This window comes from Peromyscus eremicus, chromosome 2, assembly GCF_949786415.1.
Source record: "Peromyscus eremicus chromosome 2, PerEre_H2_v1, whole genome shotgun sequence".
Taxonomy (NCBI): domain Eukaryota; kingdom Metazoa; phylum Chordata; class Mammalia; order Rodentia; family Cricetidae; genus Peromyscus; species Peromyscus eremicus.
The window spans coordinates 92,030,363-92,049,524 of NC_081417.1; the positions used below are offsets into that span (position 1 = coordinate 92,030,363).

General features: G+C 36.1%; 1 protein-coding gene across 4 annotated transcripts in view; it reads right to left on the minus strand.

Annotated features, from left to right (window-relative positions):
- Nucleotides 1–19,162, minus strand: part of Ptprd (protein tyrosine phosphatase receptor type D) — a 378,271-nt gene that overhangs the window by 120,015 nt on the left and 239,094 nt on the right. For all 4 annotated transcript variants that reach the window (XM_059254481.1, XM_059254480.1, XM_059254479.1 and 1 more), the window contains 3 exons: nt 18,939–19,029; nt 13,250–13,459; nt 6,203–6,363 (listed from right to left, as the gene is read on the minus strand). In XM_059254481.1, coding sequence (XP_059110464.1) covers nt 6,203–6,363; nt 13,250–13,459; nt 18,939–19,029 — 462 coding nt within the window. The remainder of the gene's footprint in view (nt 1–6,202; nt 6,364–13,249; nt 13,460–18,938; nt 19,030–19,162) is intronic.

Genomic DNA, 19,162 nt, shown 5'->3' on the forward strand with positions numbered 1-19,162 from the left:
GAGGGATGCCAGAACAAACTGAGCTGTTCAGAAGATTGGAGTCATGATCCGGAGGCCTGGTTTTGAATGCAACTTCTCCTATGAAAACTCTACTCTTAATATTTAAAGAAAATGGTTCAGACTTTACTGCTTTGATGTCCCTAATTATGTTCTCAAATCTATCTTAATGCATATCAGCTAAAGGCCGTCTTCTCAGCTCCTTCACTGATGAAAAAGAAGATGATGTCTTAAATTGCGGTCAGATTCTAATGTGAGTACAATGAGGAGGGATTATAAACTGTAAAGTGCCTGCATAGTTACAATGGAACCTGAGAACAGGAAGTAGGTTCCTAGTGCTGTGTGTTTTGGCTGAAACAAACCAGCTTGTACTTTTCTGCTGGATTAAATGACAAATCATGGTGTCCACTAAAGGAGACCCTCTCCTGTAAGTTTAACAGTCCTGTCCATTCAGTGTTAGAGTGATTTTAGAGACAGCGATACAAACAGTGATTCTCAAATGTAAGTGTGTACAAAAACCAGCTGTGAGGGCACTTTAAAACATAGGCTACTTTGTCAAAGCTGGAGACTTTATTCATCTTAGGTGCGAATTAAGAATTTTTATTTCTGGAAAATTCTCAGGGAATAACGATTCCAGTGCTGCTGACCCAGGCACCACACACTAAAGGCCACAGAATGTAGTGCTGGCAGATGACCTCTTAGATATTTCTTTTAGCTGAATTTGAATCAAACATTTATATCAATAAATATGTATATATTTGCATATGCATGTTAAACAGTAGAAAGCAGTCTGGAATCATCATTAATTATATTTTAGGTATTATTATTACTACTGTTATTGCAAATCAGGGCTGGGGGACACAGGGATAATTTTGGGTTTGGTAAGAGTGTTGTCTAAGGGGCACAAACAAACAAAACAAAAGGTCTACAGGACAACTCACATTTCCAACCTGCAGACACATCAACACACACATATACTTATTTACCCCTGAACATGTAACTCAGAGACTGGCTTTACTGCTTTCTAGATTTGGTTTTAATGAAATAAATTGTTTCCTTCTCATAAAGGCAAAATATTTCCTTCATCATCATTTTAATATCCAAATTTTCACCTGTGGGTAGGCTCTGTCCAGCTTCCACTTGCTAGGTAGGATCTTTTATGCGGGCCCCCACCCTCACTTTACCAACACTTCAAGTCTATCTGTAGCTTATTTACTGAGCATGGAAGGGGTTTGGTCTCTATTCCTCACCTGTCAGGTTTACTGCTCCATTTAATGCAGCACGAAATAAATAAAGAAAAAAAAAAAAGGAAAAAAGAAAGGCTTAATGTTAGTTGGCCAATGGTAACGAGAGTAACCATGACAACCACGTTTTTAAAAGTCGTGCTCACAAGCAGAGACACATAGCTCACACATATTAGTAAACAATAGTGCATCAAAATGTTTACAGGCCTCTAATCATGAAGTAAATGGAGGCCAAGAGACTATAACACTGAATAAAGAAAGCATGGGTTTCATTGGTGCATTCACTTTCACTTACTACTTTACAAAAATGCTGCTAAAATTAATTAATACAGCAAGTATATGGTGACCATGATATTTAACTTTTAAGATCTAACTCAGGAAAACAACTCGTGTTCTTAATGAAAATGCAGCAGAATTTTATAAACATGAAGCCTTCCGCTAAGAAGTATGTTGTTCATTAATGACATGAAATTCTGCAAACTGCATTGCACTGAGTAAAATTTTGAGCACTGGAACACTACACCACAATGAAATGAAGTAGCAGAAATAATTTTTCCAACACTTCTTGACAAGTAAGGCAATCATAAATCTTTTTATAATAAAGGGTTAAATGCATTTTAAGTATTGGAAAATATAATACTTGTGATTATACATCCCAAGTGCATGCCCCTTCTGTGTAGCTCAGCTAATTCCCAGAAGCATTTATTACTAGCCATTGAAAAAACAGACATTTCCTCACGTGGGTGCTACTTCCTATAAACACACCCACAAGTCACTCAGGGGTGGTTCCAGCATAATGATACAATGACTATTTACATATGGAGCTGTTTTCCAGGGACTATAGTTTTCTCCAGAAGGTATTAATCTGAACAATGTTCACTTGGAGGCAAGGGGTAAAGTGCTTTGTGTTGTAGAAACAAGTACTACAGACGATGCAGTCCATTGCTCAAAGAAAGAAAAACAAAAATTCACATTTATCTGTATAAACACACACACAGTGAAGGATGACAATGATATCACGCTTATTTTATTTAGTTCTTTTTTTTTTATTTAGTTCTTTCTGGTCTTAAAAGTAAAGTGATTTACCTAGTGTCCTGAATTCAAAACCAAAAATTACCAAAATATAAACAACCTTATGTATATGTTTCTCACTTCCTTTTTAATCAATGAGTTCATCAGAGACTAGGGTGTAGAGAATCTCTTCTGTGTGGAAGAGAAAGGCTGCTTGGACTTTTTTTATATGAAAGGATGAAGAGTTAATTAACAGAACTGTTCTTCTCCTACAGGATTGCTTGATTTAGCTTGTACATGCACTCGTATTTGTTTAAATATCTACATTTGAAGGCTTGAAAAACAGGAAAATTTACATCATAGGCCAAGATGAAGCTGATAGGAAAAGATGGAATGAACAGTTGGTGGAAAGTAAATTGAATGCCATCGGACACATATAAGATCATATATTCAATGTAGCTCTGCTCTGGGCACTCAGGAGACAATGAGAAACAAGAGAGTCAGGATAATGGGCAGTTATAGAGATGCAAGAGGTTCTATCATCAGTAACTAGAACTTCGAGGACACGGAAAGGGGGGCTGTAGGGTCGCCTGAATAGAGGGAGGAGAGGCAGGATCTCAGACATAAAAGATGAGAAGTGTGACCAAGGCATGAGGAACAGCAAGGAGTGAGGACCAGGACTCCAGGCAGGGGAGGCTGCTGGGTGGCAGGAGGCAGCACTGACCCTGAGCTAGGTATGGACTTCTATTTTTTCACAAGGTATAAAGGCTGCAATGATATGCCTGATGGTAATTTTGAATTTTGTCTAAGTTGATGTGCAAACAGTAGACTCTAGGAACAGCTGGAAAAGATAAAATTACTTGTTTTTCATCTACCTCGTGATTTACACCCAAGTATCTAAGGATAAGGACAGAAATTTCTCTCTTCATGGCCAAGGATGTTACTTCTGCTTATAGTATGCCTTAGATTTTTCTAGCCTCATATTCTGTACTTTCTTTCCCACACAATGACATAGAAAAAGACACTATCATCCATCTTGAATTTTCCCTTAAATTAATATTAATATTTTATTTTAAAATGTTTACTTTCTTTTTAAATAATTCTCAGGCTTTACTGGAACTAATTACTGAGTGTTACGTATGTAGCATGTGCAGAGTAGATGAATGTGGAAGAAATGAGTGGCCTGGTGAATGTTCATTGTCAGTGGTGGATGGATGATGGTAATCTGGGCTTATACATAACAATTAGATACACACATACACATTTAATGTAGAAACAACATAAAGCCAATCCTATTACCTTTTTAGGTTCCCAGATAATGGAATAGTATTATTTAAAAGCTCACTTGTATAGTTCATTTATTTTCTTTGTAAGTGACAAAGTTTGAGGTGTGAGTAAGATTTTCTAGCCCTTCAGCCACAGAAGTTGACCTTGACCACAGGGTTCCTGATTTATATCCCACTGTTTTTCTAGGCCTTGTTAGCATCTTATTTCTGAATTTATATTGTTGAGTCATTGAATAAATTAATTATGAAAATCTTTACAAAGAAATCATAATAAGTAATATTTGTAATACTATAAATCTGACAATTGTAGTTTAATATTCTTAAGAGTCAATAAGTAGGTTAAAGCCTTTACAAGGCTTCAGTAATAGTTTTACCACTGGTTATCAATGCATTATAAATATAAAAATGATCAAGATAACAGAAAAGTCAAATTAACAGAGTGACATAAAATAGTGTCCATTTCCACATCAATATAGTTATTAAGAAAAGCCTCAAAGCCTCAAGTTGCAGGGTAAAATACACTTATCAATACGCCAAGCCACCCAAAGCTGCTGGCTGTTAGACACAAGCCATCACTCTGTGAGCAGGTGTACCTGGTAAAGGCAATGATCAAGTCAATGTGACCCAGTTCTGGTTTAGGCCATTGACAGCTCTAAACATTATTTGCATAAGGAAGTAAAATATTAATATTTTCTTAATTATAGTAATGGCAATAGTGATACTTTCAATTTTGAGTCATTATCAATGATCTATATATAACCCAAAGGGCACCTAAAAGAGAGCGTGAAGTACATATTATGTAATTAACTTTGTTCAGAATCCAAGTTATAAAAGACACCATTCATTGAGTACAGATTTCCTCTTGAACTGCCTCATGATAATCAAGAAGGACATTGTTGGGTCTACTTAAATTTCAAGTCAGGAACGTTTTTTAGTGCTGAAGCAAGCATTTCTATTTCAGAAATGCTCCATGGCCTTCAGATGGTTAGCTAAATATACTTAGCATTCGAGGATGTATGCATTTTCCGACAATCACATTAGACTATGCTACATGTGCATACGAGAAAATGCAACTCTTTTAACAGAGTCATGAAACCTTTAAATAAGATGCTTCCTCTTGCAGGATTAGGGAAAATTATAAATGAGTTGATTCTTTTCAAGCATTTGTAGATGAATCAAGGAAAATGTAATTATAGTTTTAAAAAATTATCAAGGTTATAGTTATTAATTTCATAAATTTATATAATTAACTTACAAATACAATAGAATTACTTACTAATTGCCTAGCATATCATAATAAAACATGACCTGAAAATGAGGCATGCATTCTGCATATTTTGAATATCAGAAATGCCACATGACATGGGCTAGAAAGGGACCTGTGAATAGGTACTTTCTTCCTGGCTAGATTCCATTGTAGGATGTGACCATTTGAACAAGCATCTTCTAAATAACAATGAGAAATCTAATTTGGCTTAAAAAAAAAAAACCCATCCTTATTCTTCGGTTACTACCTATAGCACACATACAGGAAAGGGTACCAACTCCTGCTTTGGCTCATATGGGATCCATGACTGACCAGGAGCATGTGGACAGCACCTTTCTTCCACTCTTAAGTCTAATACAGAAGAGAGGTGAGGAAATATAACAGCCTCCATTAAAATTCATACCAATACAATAAAGACTGAAATGGGGAGATTTAAACCATCAACTAAGAGGAGATTCTGTCATTGATCACACACTCTCTGCTATTTTACAGTTTGAGCAATTGCATGATGGTAGTGACCTGAAGGGATAAATAGGGATTGAAGGGATAACTAAGGATATTTATCTCCTTCTTTCTAACTCCAAGATAAAATAGGCAACTTAATGAGTGATGATTATGAACTTTGCATCATCACTTATCATTTCAACTTTCTCTCTGTGTTGGAATAAATAGAATAGACCCTAATAAAAGACAGTTCTCTAGAGACGATCAGAGATCATGAAGAAAAGAAACAAGCCTATTCTATGAACATAAGAACAAAGGAATAATGGTAGAAATGACAAAATACTAATCAGGTCAATATTGAGACATATAAGGACTGTGGTTAGAATTTGTTTTAACTAGAGGACAGTACTTTCTGATCACCCCTTCTTGAACACTGATACAAATTTAATAGTGACTATGTAGGAAAAGATGCATAAAAACTGAGAGGGAATTCATTCTTTATCTCTTTTTTTTTCTTTTTAAAAAAAATCATTTAGTTATATTTGCTAAACCAACACAAACAGCTAGTAGAGAAACATTTTAGCACTTAAGCACATTAGATTTATGAAATGAATAGAAATGTTTAAAAGCGTACTTGAAAAATAATCATCTAAAAACCAAATTAAGAGCTGTTTGGGATGTACCAATATCTTGCTATCATGAAACTGATCATCAAAATGCACCATGGAATATGGAGGCTGAAAGAGTACATTCTGCACAATAAAAGAACACACCACAAGCTCAGTCATCCCAGTCTGTTCTAGGCATGACGAAAAACATGTTTTCCAATATTAGTTACTGGGCTGTCTTCAAATACATCATATAAAATCTGCCACACAATCATGGAAAATTAATTTATTCTTCTAAATTAAGGAAGTCCTCAAAGTCAGAATTAAAATATAGAGCAGACTTACCTTTTATAAAGAAGAATAGCAATCACAATACAGATGATAAAGACCACAGCAAGGACAGGACCTACGACCCATATCAAGCCTTCTTCTTCATCTGTAATTGGTTGTGGATCCAGATCCATTGACACGACAGGGTCAGAGTATGGGCTGGTTGCATACATTTTCTAAGGATAAACAGAGTCCATTTCAGTTAGAAAATCATGTCTTCCTAAAGGGTATTTTTAGCACTAAAGTGAGAGGAAAAACTTATGACATAATGTATTTGATGACAGGTTGATAAAGTCATATTAAACAAATACAGAGAAGAGAAGGGGGTGTGTTTTAAAAAAGGAAGCATAATAAGAAGGAAGTATGAGAAGAAGAAGGACATTTTACAATGCTGAAAATGAGAGAAATATAACAAAATCATTTAAAATGGTGTAAATGACTTCAAAGATTCTTTTACCATGGAATTTACACATACAGTTTCATAAGTGTAAAATACCAACAAGCAGGTGTCTAATCTGGGCTGATAATGTTCCCTTCAAAAGTCATAGTCTACCTAACAACTCCCCTCCCCCCAACAACAGGCATGAGAAGCCTGCTTTTGAGTTGTTGGTCATGATTATCCAAAATATTCCCTAAACAGGCTATTGCTATTCCTTTGGCTGCCTGCTAGAAGTCAAAGGTAAGTTCCCATTGCTGAAGACACTATGCACTTCACACATTGGACTCAGAGGACCTGAGCTGGATCTGACCTGAAAGCCTCCTCCATGAAGTATTCATGGTACCAGAAGGAGCCATACAAGCTTCTAAAGGAGGAAAACAACCAATAGTCCCACCCAGCTGTGATGCCTATGAACCATAGCAACAACTAACAAGGCATGATAACTCTAAGGGTACGGTCATGGCACAGAGGCTTTGGTGGTCACTAACAACTCTCTCATTGGACTTAAGGCCTACTCATCAAGAAAGAAACCATGCCTGGTACTGGAAACCTAGCTAACCACCTACAGCTAGTGAAGTCATAGATCTTGAAGGAGAGAATCTATAACAGTCACTTAATGAAATCAGCATAATCCCTATACACACTCTAAATATGTATAGTTCTCATCCCTCATCAAAGGAAACTTCTCTTTACAAGAAGAAGAGAAAGATCATTGCAGGAAACCATAACTGAGAAAAACGCAGAGTTGTGGCGATCAGTTTCAATGATACATCTTCAACACCATGGCAGCACCTAAAGTACAGGGATCACGCTAGAAGAGGGAGCAGAATGATAAGAATGTAAGAGCCAGAGGAACAGGAAGCTTACTGTGAGATTGTGTCTCCCAGAAATGCCAGGGACACTACACTCATGAAATTCTATCAATAACAAGGGTACCATCAGATATGCTAATTTAGAAGAGGGAAATCTCATAAGGCTTCTACTCTACACAATAAATTAAAGGCAACTAAGGAAAGTTGAGAGATGAGAAATAGTCTTCCCTAGGGAAGAGCTCATCAATTGCTTAGTCAATACAAAATAGTCATCCAATACCATATGGTCTACCCTGACAACATATACATACAAACAAGTAACATTATACTGACTGAGCAGATTGTACTTATATATTTAGGAACACACACACACACACACACACACACACACTATTAATAATTAAAGAAAAATAGGTCATGAATTTTTTTTGACAGTAAGGGGAGTAATGGAGGGTTGAAAGGACGAGGGAAAATAATGTAATTATATTAATGTCAAAAATGAACAACTATATTTTAAAAAGAGTTAATCAACTTTCAATGAGCATTTGCATTATAGTAATATATTAATTGCTTTGTGAAAATAAAGAAGATAGAATTGAGTATTCCCAATCAAAAACAGTGATTCCAAATGTTCTGAAATCCAAAAGGTTTTGATTGTTTTTAGGGTATTTTACAATTTTGGGGGATTTGGACTGTTAAAAATCTAAGCAAACAATCCAATGAGCAAGCAGCAACACTCTGAAATCAGAAACACTATTGTTCCAAGGTCTTGGTCATGAGACAATCCATGTCATGAAGTTATAGAGATCAGCACTGGCAAACATTTCCATGGGAAAACAAACCATTATTTAATGCAATGTTAGAGCACACCAGCACGTCTCAGGACTATATTTCTCGGGCAGTTAAGTCTACAGTTACAAAAGAGAATGCCAATTAAAAACCAAGATGTATGGAATAGATGGTATAGCTTTGTGAAGCAGAATTATTAGAACTTGAGGGATTTAGTAGATTCTAATTAAATTTATGACAGCTACCAATTAGAAGTTCATATGTTTGTTTCCAAAAGGAAATTGATCACATTTCTTCAAAACACAGTTACTCAATAAAGAACAGGCTTGTTTCTGGAATACCTTATTTCATTCTTTTTTTGTCCCATTTAAAATGAAACATTTTTTCAAGGTGTGGTGGCACATTCTTTTAATCCAGCACTTGGGAGGCAGAGGCAGGTGGATCTCTGTGAGTTCGAGGCCACCTTGGTCTACAAAGAGAGTTCCAGGACAGCCAAGGCTGTTACAGAGAGAAACCATATCTCAAAAAAAAAAAAAAAAAAAAAAAACACAACACAACACACACACACACACACACACACACACACACAAATAAAGCATTTTCTTTACTCCCATCACTTTTAAGTTCTTTGTTTACTCTACTCCACAAGTCAGTTCATACCCACTGGCTGCAGGTGTCTTCTTCCATTTACCCATTTGTTTTCAGTGAACTGTGACCTTTAGTACTATAATATCATTTACTAAATCTAATTGTCTTTCTTCAGTGCCTAGGTTTTAAGTATCTTTGCAGACTTGCCCCTGTTGAGCAAGACTTAATAACTCCCTTCCTGACTTTCCTAATTCTGCATTTCACTAACCCCTTCCCACCAGTTTTAACTATTTGAAAACAGAGTTTCACTTTCAATTGCCTGAACATTCAGGTTCAAATGAAGAACTCCCCTTATGCCCAGATGCATCTTTGTCTTGATCCCCACTTCTTTAAGCTTTCACTGTGAAAGATTTGACTTATGAGTAACCCGACGTTAGACTGCTGGTCTCATAGATACCATTTGTTCATTAAAACCTCATTAATGTGCTCCTGTACATACTCAGAGTTTCTGTATTTTATTAATTACAACTGGTACTGGAGTTATCATCCTAACTTGCAACTGTAACACCTTTGAGAGGCTTTCTCTTATGAAATTCCTCTATGAAACATGGGTATCTCACCATGGTTATTAGGAGCCTTGGTACTTTTGTTTCAAACCTTCTTACCATATTTAACACATTCTATCACAGTGAGCTTTTGTTGCTGCTTCCTGAATGTTCTATCCTTACTGATTAACGTATTCACAAACTCTATAACATTTAGCTCCAAAAATCCAACTACTTTCCAAGGACCCACTTAAACATGGCCTTGTTTACTGGTGGGATTCAGTGCTTAAAAACAAAACAAAACAAAACAAAACAAAACAAAACAAAACAAAACAAAACAAAAAACACTGGATACAAGCCTAACAATTTTATTTAGTCATTTATTTCCTGTTTGATGGCATGCATTTAATTCTGTTTTCAAAGATGTGTATGAATACTTCATTTTCTGTGATGAAACTAAATTCCTGGAAGGTTTGGGATGTATATGCTTTTATGTTTATTTGTTTAAAGTGGCTAGCATAGTACATTGTATTTAGAAATGTTCTCAGCAGATTTTTGCTGAATAAAGTACAACAAACAATCAAAAAAGTCATCCTTTCAAGTGGCTAAGAATGTCAAGACACAAATGGACATACTTGTTCAAGACCAGCAAGTATAGTTAAGTTTTTAATATCCATTTTTCACAGACTTACCTTGAAGCACATTGTCTGAATTTAGTACAAGCTCAACAGACAAGCAGAGAACATGCTACATTGCATACTTGAATTTTACTATTGTTTTCTACTTTCTTTACTTCCCAGGACAGAGGTTAAAAAGACATTCAAGATTGTCTATGTACCAAACAGATGAAAACTCAGTATTTTTTTTTTTTTTTGAAATTTCTGAGATATAACTTGAAAGCCAGAGTCGGGGGGACAGGAAGTCTTGGAGCATTCATGGATAGATATGATTTACATAAAGAACTTAGAATTGAGCTTATATATCAAGTAAATATAATTTTTCATATGTTTGTTTTGGTAGGATCCCTTCAGTTTTGTAGGCTAATCTCAAATTGATAGATGTGAATGAACCGGCTGATTTGAAATTCTTTACCAAATGGCATTGAGATAATAATCGAAATGGTCAATCAAAATGGAAATTTATAGACAGGGCTCCCCAGAACACATGAATTTCTAACTTAAGTCATGAAAAAGGAAATGAACAAACAGACATAAAATGATACTAGCCTCGTAGAAAGTAGAATTTGCTGAGTGGGAAGAAATAATAAGAGATTTAAACATTATATGATTCAAAACTAGTTTGTGGTACTCTAAATAGTAGGCAACACATTAGCAAAAAGCTATATGTTGGGGGAGGTAAAAAGTGTAGAGAAGTGGTTTTTGTTTCTGCAAATTGCCAAATAACAATTGAAATGATTATAGTTATTATTACTAATCTGTCTTAGAGAACTGAGGCTTCCAAAAGTAGCATATCACTGAAAACTGGGTACAACTGTTGGATATGTAGTGAATGATGGCCTTACTACATATGACATGTAGGTAAACCACTGTTTATCTTGAGAGGAATGTCAAGAAATATAATAGGACATAGTTGGGGCCAAGAACTTGTGACTAGAGGGGCCTTAGGTCCTAGGGGTGAACTTACTACTACAGCTCTACCTAATGAACACAGTATTAAATTGACTCCTAACAACTCATCATTTTATTCATATATTAGTGCATCTCCCAAACCTCATCAGAGAAACTTCTTTTTCTAGTAGGAGGTGATTGACATAGAGACCCATAACTTCTCAGCATGCAGAGAACAAGAAACTATTGAGTGACAGTGACCAGCCCTACATGGGACATCTATATCAATTATATGCCCTCTTCTCAAGGCTCAGAGATTATCATGAAAGACAGAATATAAAGACTGAAAGAGTCAGAGGCAGTAGATGAAAAGAAGGGAAGAGTCGGAGGTAGTAGATGACTACAAGGAAAGAGAGTCAGAGGCAGTAGACAACTAGAAGGAAAGAAAGAGTCAGAGGCAGTAGGCGACTACAAGGAAAGAGCCTTTTCCAGACACAAGAACTCAGCAGTGCAAGACCTGCAATATCAAACCAGACAAAAAACCCAGTATGGTAGTTTTGAATGGGTAAAAGAGTCCCAACCATAGATGAGGTGTTATTGGTAACAGACATCAATTGGAGGAGGGAGAGTTCTTCAGGAAAGCAGAACATGAGAATTATCCATGCTCCAGTAGATGATCCTACACTCATGCACATATAGCTAGCTCCATGTGGACTTAGTTGAAATAACAAAACTCAAAATACCTAAAGCAAAACAAAACCAGAACACATGAAGTTGGGACTGAAAGGTAATGGGGGAATAGGGAAGAAATTACAGGTGAGGGAATACAGATGGATTAATTAAAATGCATCATATGCATTTATGAAATCATCAAACAAGAGAAAAACATTGGAGAAAAGGGGCAATTAAGAAACAAACTTGAAAATTTTTATTAATTCTAGAATTAATGAGACAGTGTAATTCTAGAAATTCTCTAGAAATAATGAGACACCAATGAGGAGACATCTAGACATGAGTGGGAATACTTGGGAGACTTCAGAACCCATAGTTCCCAAGAAAGGCACTATCATCAGTCTGCAGGACTGAGTGAGCTTTCTATGCTGATTTCTGTAATTTACCTAAGCATTTAAGTACACCTTCTGAAACATTCCTAGAACTACATGATGAAATTTCCTCGTAAGTATCTGTCTACTTTATATTTAAAAGGAAAAGTAATTTCTAACATTCCATTCCCCTGATATTTTACTTTAAAACCTTCAACTAGATACAGAGAGCATCTTGATGTATTCAAATGCCAGGAAAGTCATCAAATGGCATTTACACATAAAGGTAAATGAGGCTACCTTTGTTCTCTGATTTTCCGTGGGAGAACTCCTCTAGTCATTAAAGAGAGTTCCTGCTGTCCAAGAGTACACCTGATATACATATCTTTCATAAACTGTGGGCTTCTTAAATAAAGAGACCAACTCAACTCAGTTGCCACACATGCCAGATTTAAGCCTTGATTAGGACACAGTTAGGAAGATATCTAGTAAATGTTAATATGAACTGCCACTTTAAACATCTACCTTCCTTCCAGTCTACTGTTTTTTCCCCATTTTTCTTTTCATTTTTTTAAAGCATTCAAAGCAGCTGAAGCATAAAATGACATAGGAGCAAGATGAATTACATAAAACAAGACAACTCATTATTTAGAGTACCTTAGGAATTCTCACTCATTGAATTATTCTGTAACTTTCTTGGCTTTTCAATGATAAAGTCACTCATACATTTCTATAATTGAAGAAGCTGGTTGTATTCACCTCTTCCTAGAAACACTGTCTGGTGAATCGGGATAGAAGCACTGTGTACTCACAGTTACAAGAGATTAAATTAAATAACTGCCCTTGTCCATGTTTTCTAACACGCTGTTTGAATGACAGGGTCTTTTGTTTCCTTCCAAATTCCACAGGCTAACATCTCCTCAATCATGCCATATGAGAACAGTATTTTTTTCTTAAAGCAAATCATTTCCATCAAAATAAAGAGAAAAATCTTGGTGATAATGGAGGCAATGCTACAATGTGTGTTACAGACTATGCTCTATCAATTTGGTACTTCACACCTGAAATTCCTATCGTCTGAGATGCCATCTTGTTTGTAAGGTAGTATTATGCAGAATGCTCAGCAATGCTGGAAGGACAGGCAGCCCAATGTTACACTTCCATTAATGACAGCTTGTGAGAATTATTTGGGGTACATGTAGGCACATCCCCAAATAAACATACACAGTGGTGAAAATGGACAAGGGTAGGAAACAGAAGCCATTATAATTAACTTACAGATTCTGCATGGTCCATCACTGCTAGCACAAAGAAAACATATTCTTGTCCACTTTGGAGTTGCTTGTTAGTAAATCCACCATAATGTTTGTCATCCCCCAGGGTGAACTCAGTGGGAAGGACATCAAAGTGAGCAGCAATATATGGCTTTAATTCAACTTCTCTCCCATAACGGATGCTTCTGCGTTTCCTAGATATCTCCTTAAGCAGCTTAAGGAAAAAGTGACAAATAGAAAAAAGAAACATAAACAACCAACTTATTGATGTCTTAGAGAAGAAATTAATCCAGGACTGGGAAGAACCTGATACAGTTTGTTCACCTTTCCTGCAGCAGGTCAGCACAACTGACTCTCAGCTCTGATTTTCAAACACTAGCTTCCTGTTAGTTAAGATGCCAAACTGTTTTGCAAGGGCCAGACTTTAAACACAGCACATTAGACCTTCACTGGAAGCTCATATAATTTCCTGCACTAACAAAATTCTTTAAAAGGCCAACACAACATCATAACCTGTTTAAGGAAGAAGCACAGCTTGATGCACAAAAGCCTGGTCTCATGGGAGATACATGAAACAATTAGTAACCAGTCAAAGCCACCTAAATGCTAAAATATTATGTTTGCATAGAAGATGCCACCGTTTTGCTAATGGAATCATTTATTTGATGACGATTCTCTAGAGTCAGCAGACTTGAAATCTATTAACTTTGATTTACTTATTCGAATAAGTCATTGTTACTCCCTTCCATGTCTGGCTCAGCTTACCTCTTTCACTAACCAGTTTGGAAGATACTCTTGACCTTTTCCCACTGAGCCAACTTTGCCTAGAATATAGGTCTGAGGAGTAAGTATTCAGACAGGTGACATGGTCGGTAGGGTGGGTAAGTATAAGTTTCAATGTCATGAAGGAAAGAAATCATAGATACACGCACACACACACATTCTTGTATTTATAACAAAACCTAAAATTAATGTTTGAATTATTTATTGCTTTCATTGACTTTCCTCAGGAGAAAACATCATTAATGATGTGAGAATTGATTTCAAAACAATGTAACGTTATCTTGGTCTTCTCCTGTCGCACATTATTTTATAGAGTCTAAGTGGGAAGACGCCTTTAGTAGTCTTTAATGCCTTTGGAGTTAAGTGATCAATTTTTAGTGGATTTTTAGAAAGAATGTTTATTTTGTTTTAATGTCTGTGGAGAAAGTGGGTATGTCTGAGTATAAACTGGAAAAACCTCGTGTACCTGAGGGCAAACCCAACCTTTATCTTGGTAAACAAAATTGAAGGAGTTAGGCAGATTTGGCAGCACAACTATTATGCTTGGTTTTTATGCTGGAAAGAAAACAGTAAAACCAAATTGGTGAAGTAGACTTTGCACGAAGAAATGCTGTCAGGAGATGGAAAGATAGGTGGTTCAGCAGTTAAGGGCCCTAGCTACTCTTTCAGTAGACTTAAGTTTGATTCCCAGATCGCAAATGGTGGCTCACAACTATTTATAACTTTAGTTCCACATGATGTAACACGCTCTTTTCTGTGGGTACCAGCATGTATATGGTGAATAGTTATACATGGAGGGAAGACACTCATACACATAAATTAAAATTTTTAAAAACTAAAGAAAGAAATGCTGTCATAATCAAGGCAGGAATTGAGAGGAAATAGTTACTGGCCTTGTCTAAACTCAAATGCTTCTGTCAGCAACCACAGGCAATATAGTCTGTTTTACACTGAGAGCCGCAAATGTACCCAGCTGACTCAAAATCTAATAATGTGGAAGACATCCCTCTGGCTAAGTAATAATTTGTTCCTATGACATGTATCAATAATATTTAATTTATCATGCTCTAAAAATGTCTGTGAAATCTGAGCTTATTGCTACAACTAAAATTATATGAGATATAAGGTATTTATAGGGGCACCGGGGATTTGCAAATCTGGTTCTAAATTCTATGTATTCATGTATCTATGTATTCATCCAGGTGGGCCACTCAACTGTGCTCCAACTTCTGGAATAAAACAACAGAAATTTACCTTACAACCCTGTTGCTAAACATAGGTTTACATATAATGATAAATATGGCCATTAGTTAACACTTACTTGATACCAGACACTCTTTTAGGAAGCCTAAATGAACATCAGTTCATTCACTCCCCCACAATAACCATGTAAAATAGATCACAAATATCTCTAATTCTAAATGAGCAAATTTGAGCATGATAGAAACATTCAGTGTATGAATAGACTTTATGGGTGACAAAAAATTAAAACATCCATAGGAGAGACACATATGAGAGGCTTTTCCACCTAGTTTTTATATAACCTTACTTTTGCACAAAAATCAAGAAATCTAATGCCATCTGTAAGCCCTGATTGCTTGAATCATGTTTCCTCAGCATGTATGTAATTTTTGTGTATCTGATTTCATTAACATAGATGAATATGATATTTCTATTTCCTGGAGCTTTTTATAAACATGAAAATTATAAAATTCTGAACCAAACATTTAATTACACTTAAAAGGTAACTACAAAGGTTATTGCCAATGTGCAGTAAATGATAGTCTATATAACCCTTGGGGGGAGTACACTACAGATGTGCTGAGCAGTCTTTTGAAGTTGGTCAATCAAAAACATTTATCATCAGTTGTTTATGTGACTGTATCCTTGCTTCTACTTCACTGATCAAATCCTACCTTGCTTCTATTCACATTTCAGATATAGGCAGCTGTCATAATTTATCAACATCTTCCCCATGATAACCATTTGCTATTGTTTATTTAGAAAACATAAAACAAGCACCTCAGGATTAAATATTAGAACATTTTGGTGTTCTTTAGGTCTAGTGCAGCCATTCACCAAAGTTTAATCTGGAATAGGACCCTGCCTTTAAAGACTGCCCTTTAGGATGCCTCCAGGGTTATACTTTAAATGGCCCAAGTGAGTTTAAATGACACCAAAGTTAGCCAAGATGCTGGAATTATAGCCACAAATGACCTCATTACTTTATGACAAGGCTTTGAAGTACAGTGCAATGAAAAGCTCTGGCACATTACATCACTTGCCCTCAAATAAATACAACTAACATTTGGGAGTCATTCTGCCCAAAATTCATTGCAACTATCAGTGCCTGTTCTGCTCAGTTTGACCTTGAGAACAGGAATTCCAGTCTATGAATTTATCATTCAGATAATAACCCAGACAAAAAAAATAAATGAGCTCAAAATGAAATTTTGAAAGTAACTTGCTTAAGAAACTTTTTTTAGTCTTGTATGGGTCTAGAAGTGAGGCATACATGTGGAAATCCCCTTAGGCCATTGTACTACTTGATGTATTTCCAGCAATGTGAATTATAGGCCTTACTGAAAAAGTACTTGGTCAATACATTTAAGAGGAGAACTCGGCTTTGTCAAACCTAGCAACACCAAGTTCAAATTAAAGTTCAAGTTAAAATTACTAAACGGCTCTGTCATACACACTAGGTGAAAAACAAGTCCTATCTGGAGGGGTCAGACACAGGATGAGTAGGCAGAAAGTGAGGCCATTGCCTACTTTCACTTGTTCCCCTCCACAACAGTTACAAAATATATTGGACATAATTCCAGAAGTTATATCAAGGGCTTCAGTTCTTTATCAGAAATAATTTTCATTTTCCAGTCAATGCATATCTTATTTCTTCCACCATTAATTCTGCAATGTGGTCTCAATTATATCAGTAAGAAAAGTGGGAAACAACCCATCCTGACCCAAAAGTTTTGAATTAATAAAATGTTCTTTATCAAGCTATTATACAGATTAATGCACCACAACTCAAAGGATGATTAAAATGACCCTTTGTTATGGGAATCAGCAGCACAGACCTGTGGAATTTAATTGCAAGAAAGTTCAATGTCACATAGCCCTATATTTTAATCCATTAGCATTTCTGTGCATTCTAGAGGTTAAAACCTGGCTGTAAAGGAGAATCACTTTCTATTCCTTCCTATCAAATGGATTCACTTCTAAGAAAAGCTTATTACTGAAAGCATTTGATGTCCTTTTGCCTTGGATTCCAGTGCTTTGAAAATTCATTTTGAATAGGTAGAAACATTTATAGATTGTACAACTTATCTTTGCATTTAAAAATCCAATTTCAACAAAAAAATGTGATAATGACAATCCTGTAATTCAGCTAAGAACTAGTTAAACAGTATAGATTGTCTTAGTGTTAACTGCTTTGAGAAAGGATTCTGTTTCTCTAATATCATAACTGACAGAAGATAAACTGACAAATAAGTTATGTGACCACATTACTCAAATGTGTCATTTGGCACTGCAGCCACTTTGCCTGACCACTAGACAGTGACACCCTCAGAGACCTGACCTTGAACTTATCTAGCCTTCTGAACCTGAGCGAATTTAACTCATAAAACTGGTAGGTGATGAAGAGTCATACTTGTTGAGATGATGCACATCTGCCAGAGGAGGCAAGCCCCACCCCAAATTACCCTTCTTTTTGTCAGATCACAGTCATCTTTGTGCAGACGCATTTCGAAAACACCACAATTCCTAGCAGTGTAGTTAGGGAATTAATCATTGTCCTTGCTCTATTTGTATTAATCTGAGGCAGATAGAATATATAAAAATAACAGGATTGGCCCATGTTGAGATATGGCCCATGTTGTAAATGAACCACATAAATTAAGACTTTATATTTCTGGGTGGGGCTCATACACTTACAGAATTCTGTTTTTTAAAAAATGCTCTGCAGTATTTAAACATGACTCCTAGCTCTGATAGCAGGCTCTGGTCATGTCTGAGATCTTGGCAAATACTTGGGATCAGTTTTCTCACTGCAAAGAAGTATGTAATAACTACTTTTAAAAAGTACATGAGGCTGGAGAAATGGCTCAGCAGTTAAGAGCACTAACATGTTGCTCTTACAGAGGACCCAGACCTTATTCCCAGAACTACAGGGGGCTGACTGTCATCTGTAAGATCAGTTCAAAGAGATCCAACACGCTTTTCTGATCTCCACAGGTACCATGCCTACATACAGCACACAGACATACATGCAGGAAAACAAACATACAGATAACACCAGACTGTTTTTAAAAGTGCTTATATTTCAAGAAGTAGAATTGAAACCATTTCGTTATAAGATTTTGGAAGCTGATACTAAACTCTTAGTGTTTGCTGCCTTTTGTACCACATTCCTTCTTTGCTCAGAATTTTGCTCTTTTTTTTCCCTTACACTGAAGTGCACTTTTGATTCTAAAAATCTACAAAGCAGAGAATAAGGCAAATAAATGTCTGGGAATCAGTCAAAGTCTGTGAAAGTATGCTGAAGACCATGTGGCAGGTTAAATGCAATGTGCTATAAAAGTATTAAGCATTTATAACAGCCTTGGAAATTGCCAAACTAATTAAGGCTTCTGGAACTTTATTAATAGAAATGATATCACCTTCCATACTTCCCATACAAACCCATCATGGGTAGGTAGCAAAAGAATAAGGACAATAAATATAAAATAGGTTATAATCTCTTAATTAAAACAAAAGAATTTTTGTTAGAATTTCTAGGGTATAGCAGGCCCACTTCACTGGTTCACTCAATTTGCCAGATGTACCATAGCTGACACCTGAACAAGATGCTGAGAGGCCTACACAGAACAACTAAGGAAGGACACAGACAACATAGACACAGTTACCTCATCCAACTCCATTTCATCAGGGCTCTCCCATGGCTTGATGAATTTCCCACGAGACTTCTTCAAAGGCACAATTATAATATAGTAACCCCTGTTTGGGAATGAGGAGGTGGTAAGATTAATTCAAAGAAGAGAGAAAATGGCTACAACCTTAAATCTTCTACAGACCAAATATTAAGACAGAAGACAAATTATGGATGTGGAGTGGCTCATCTATTTTTTTT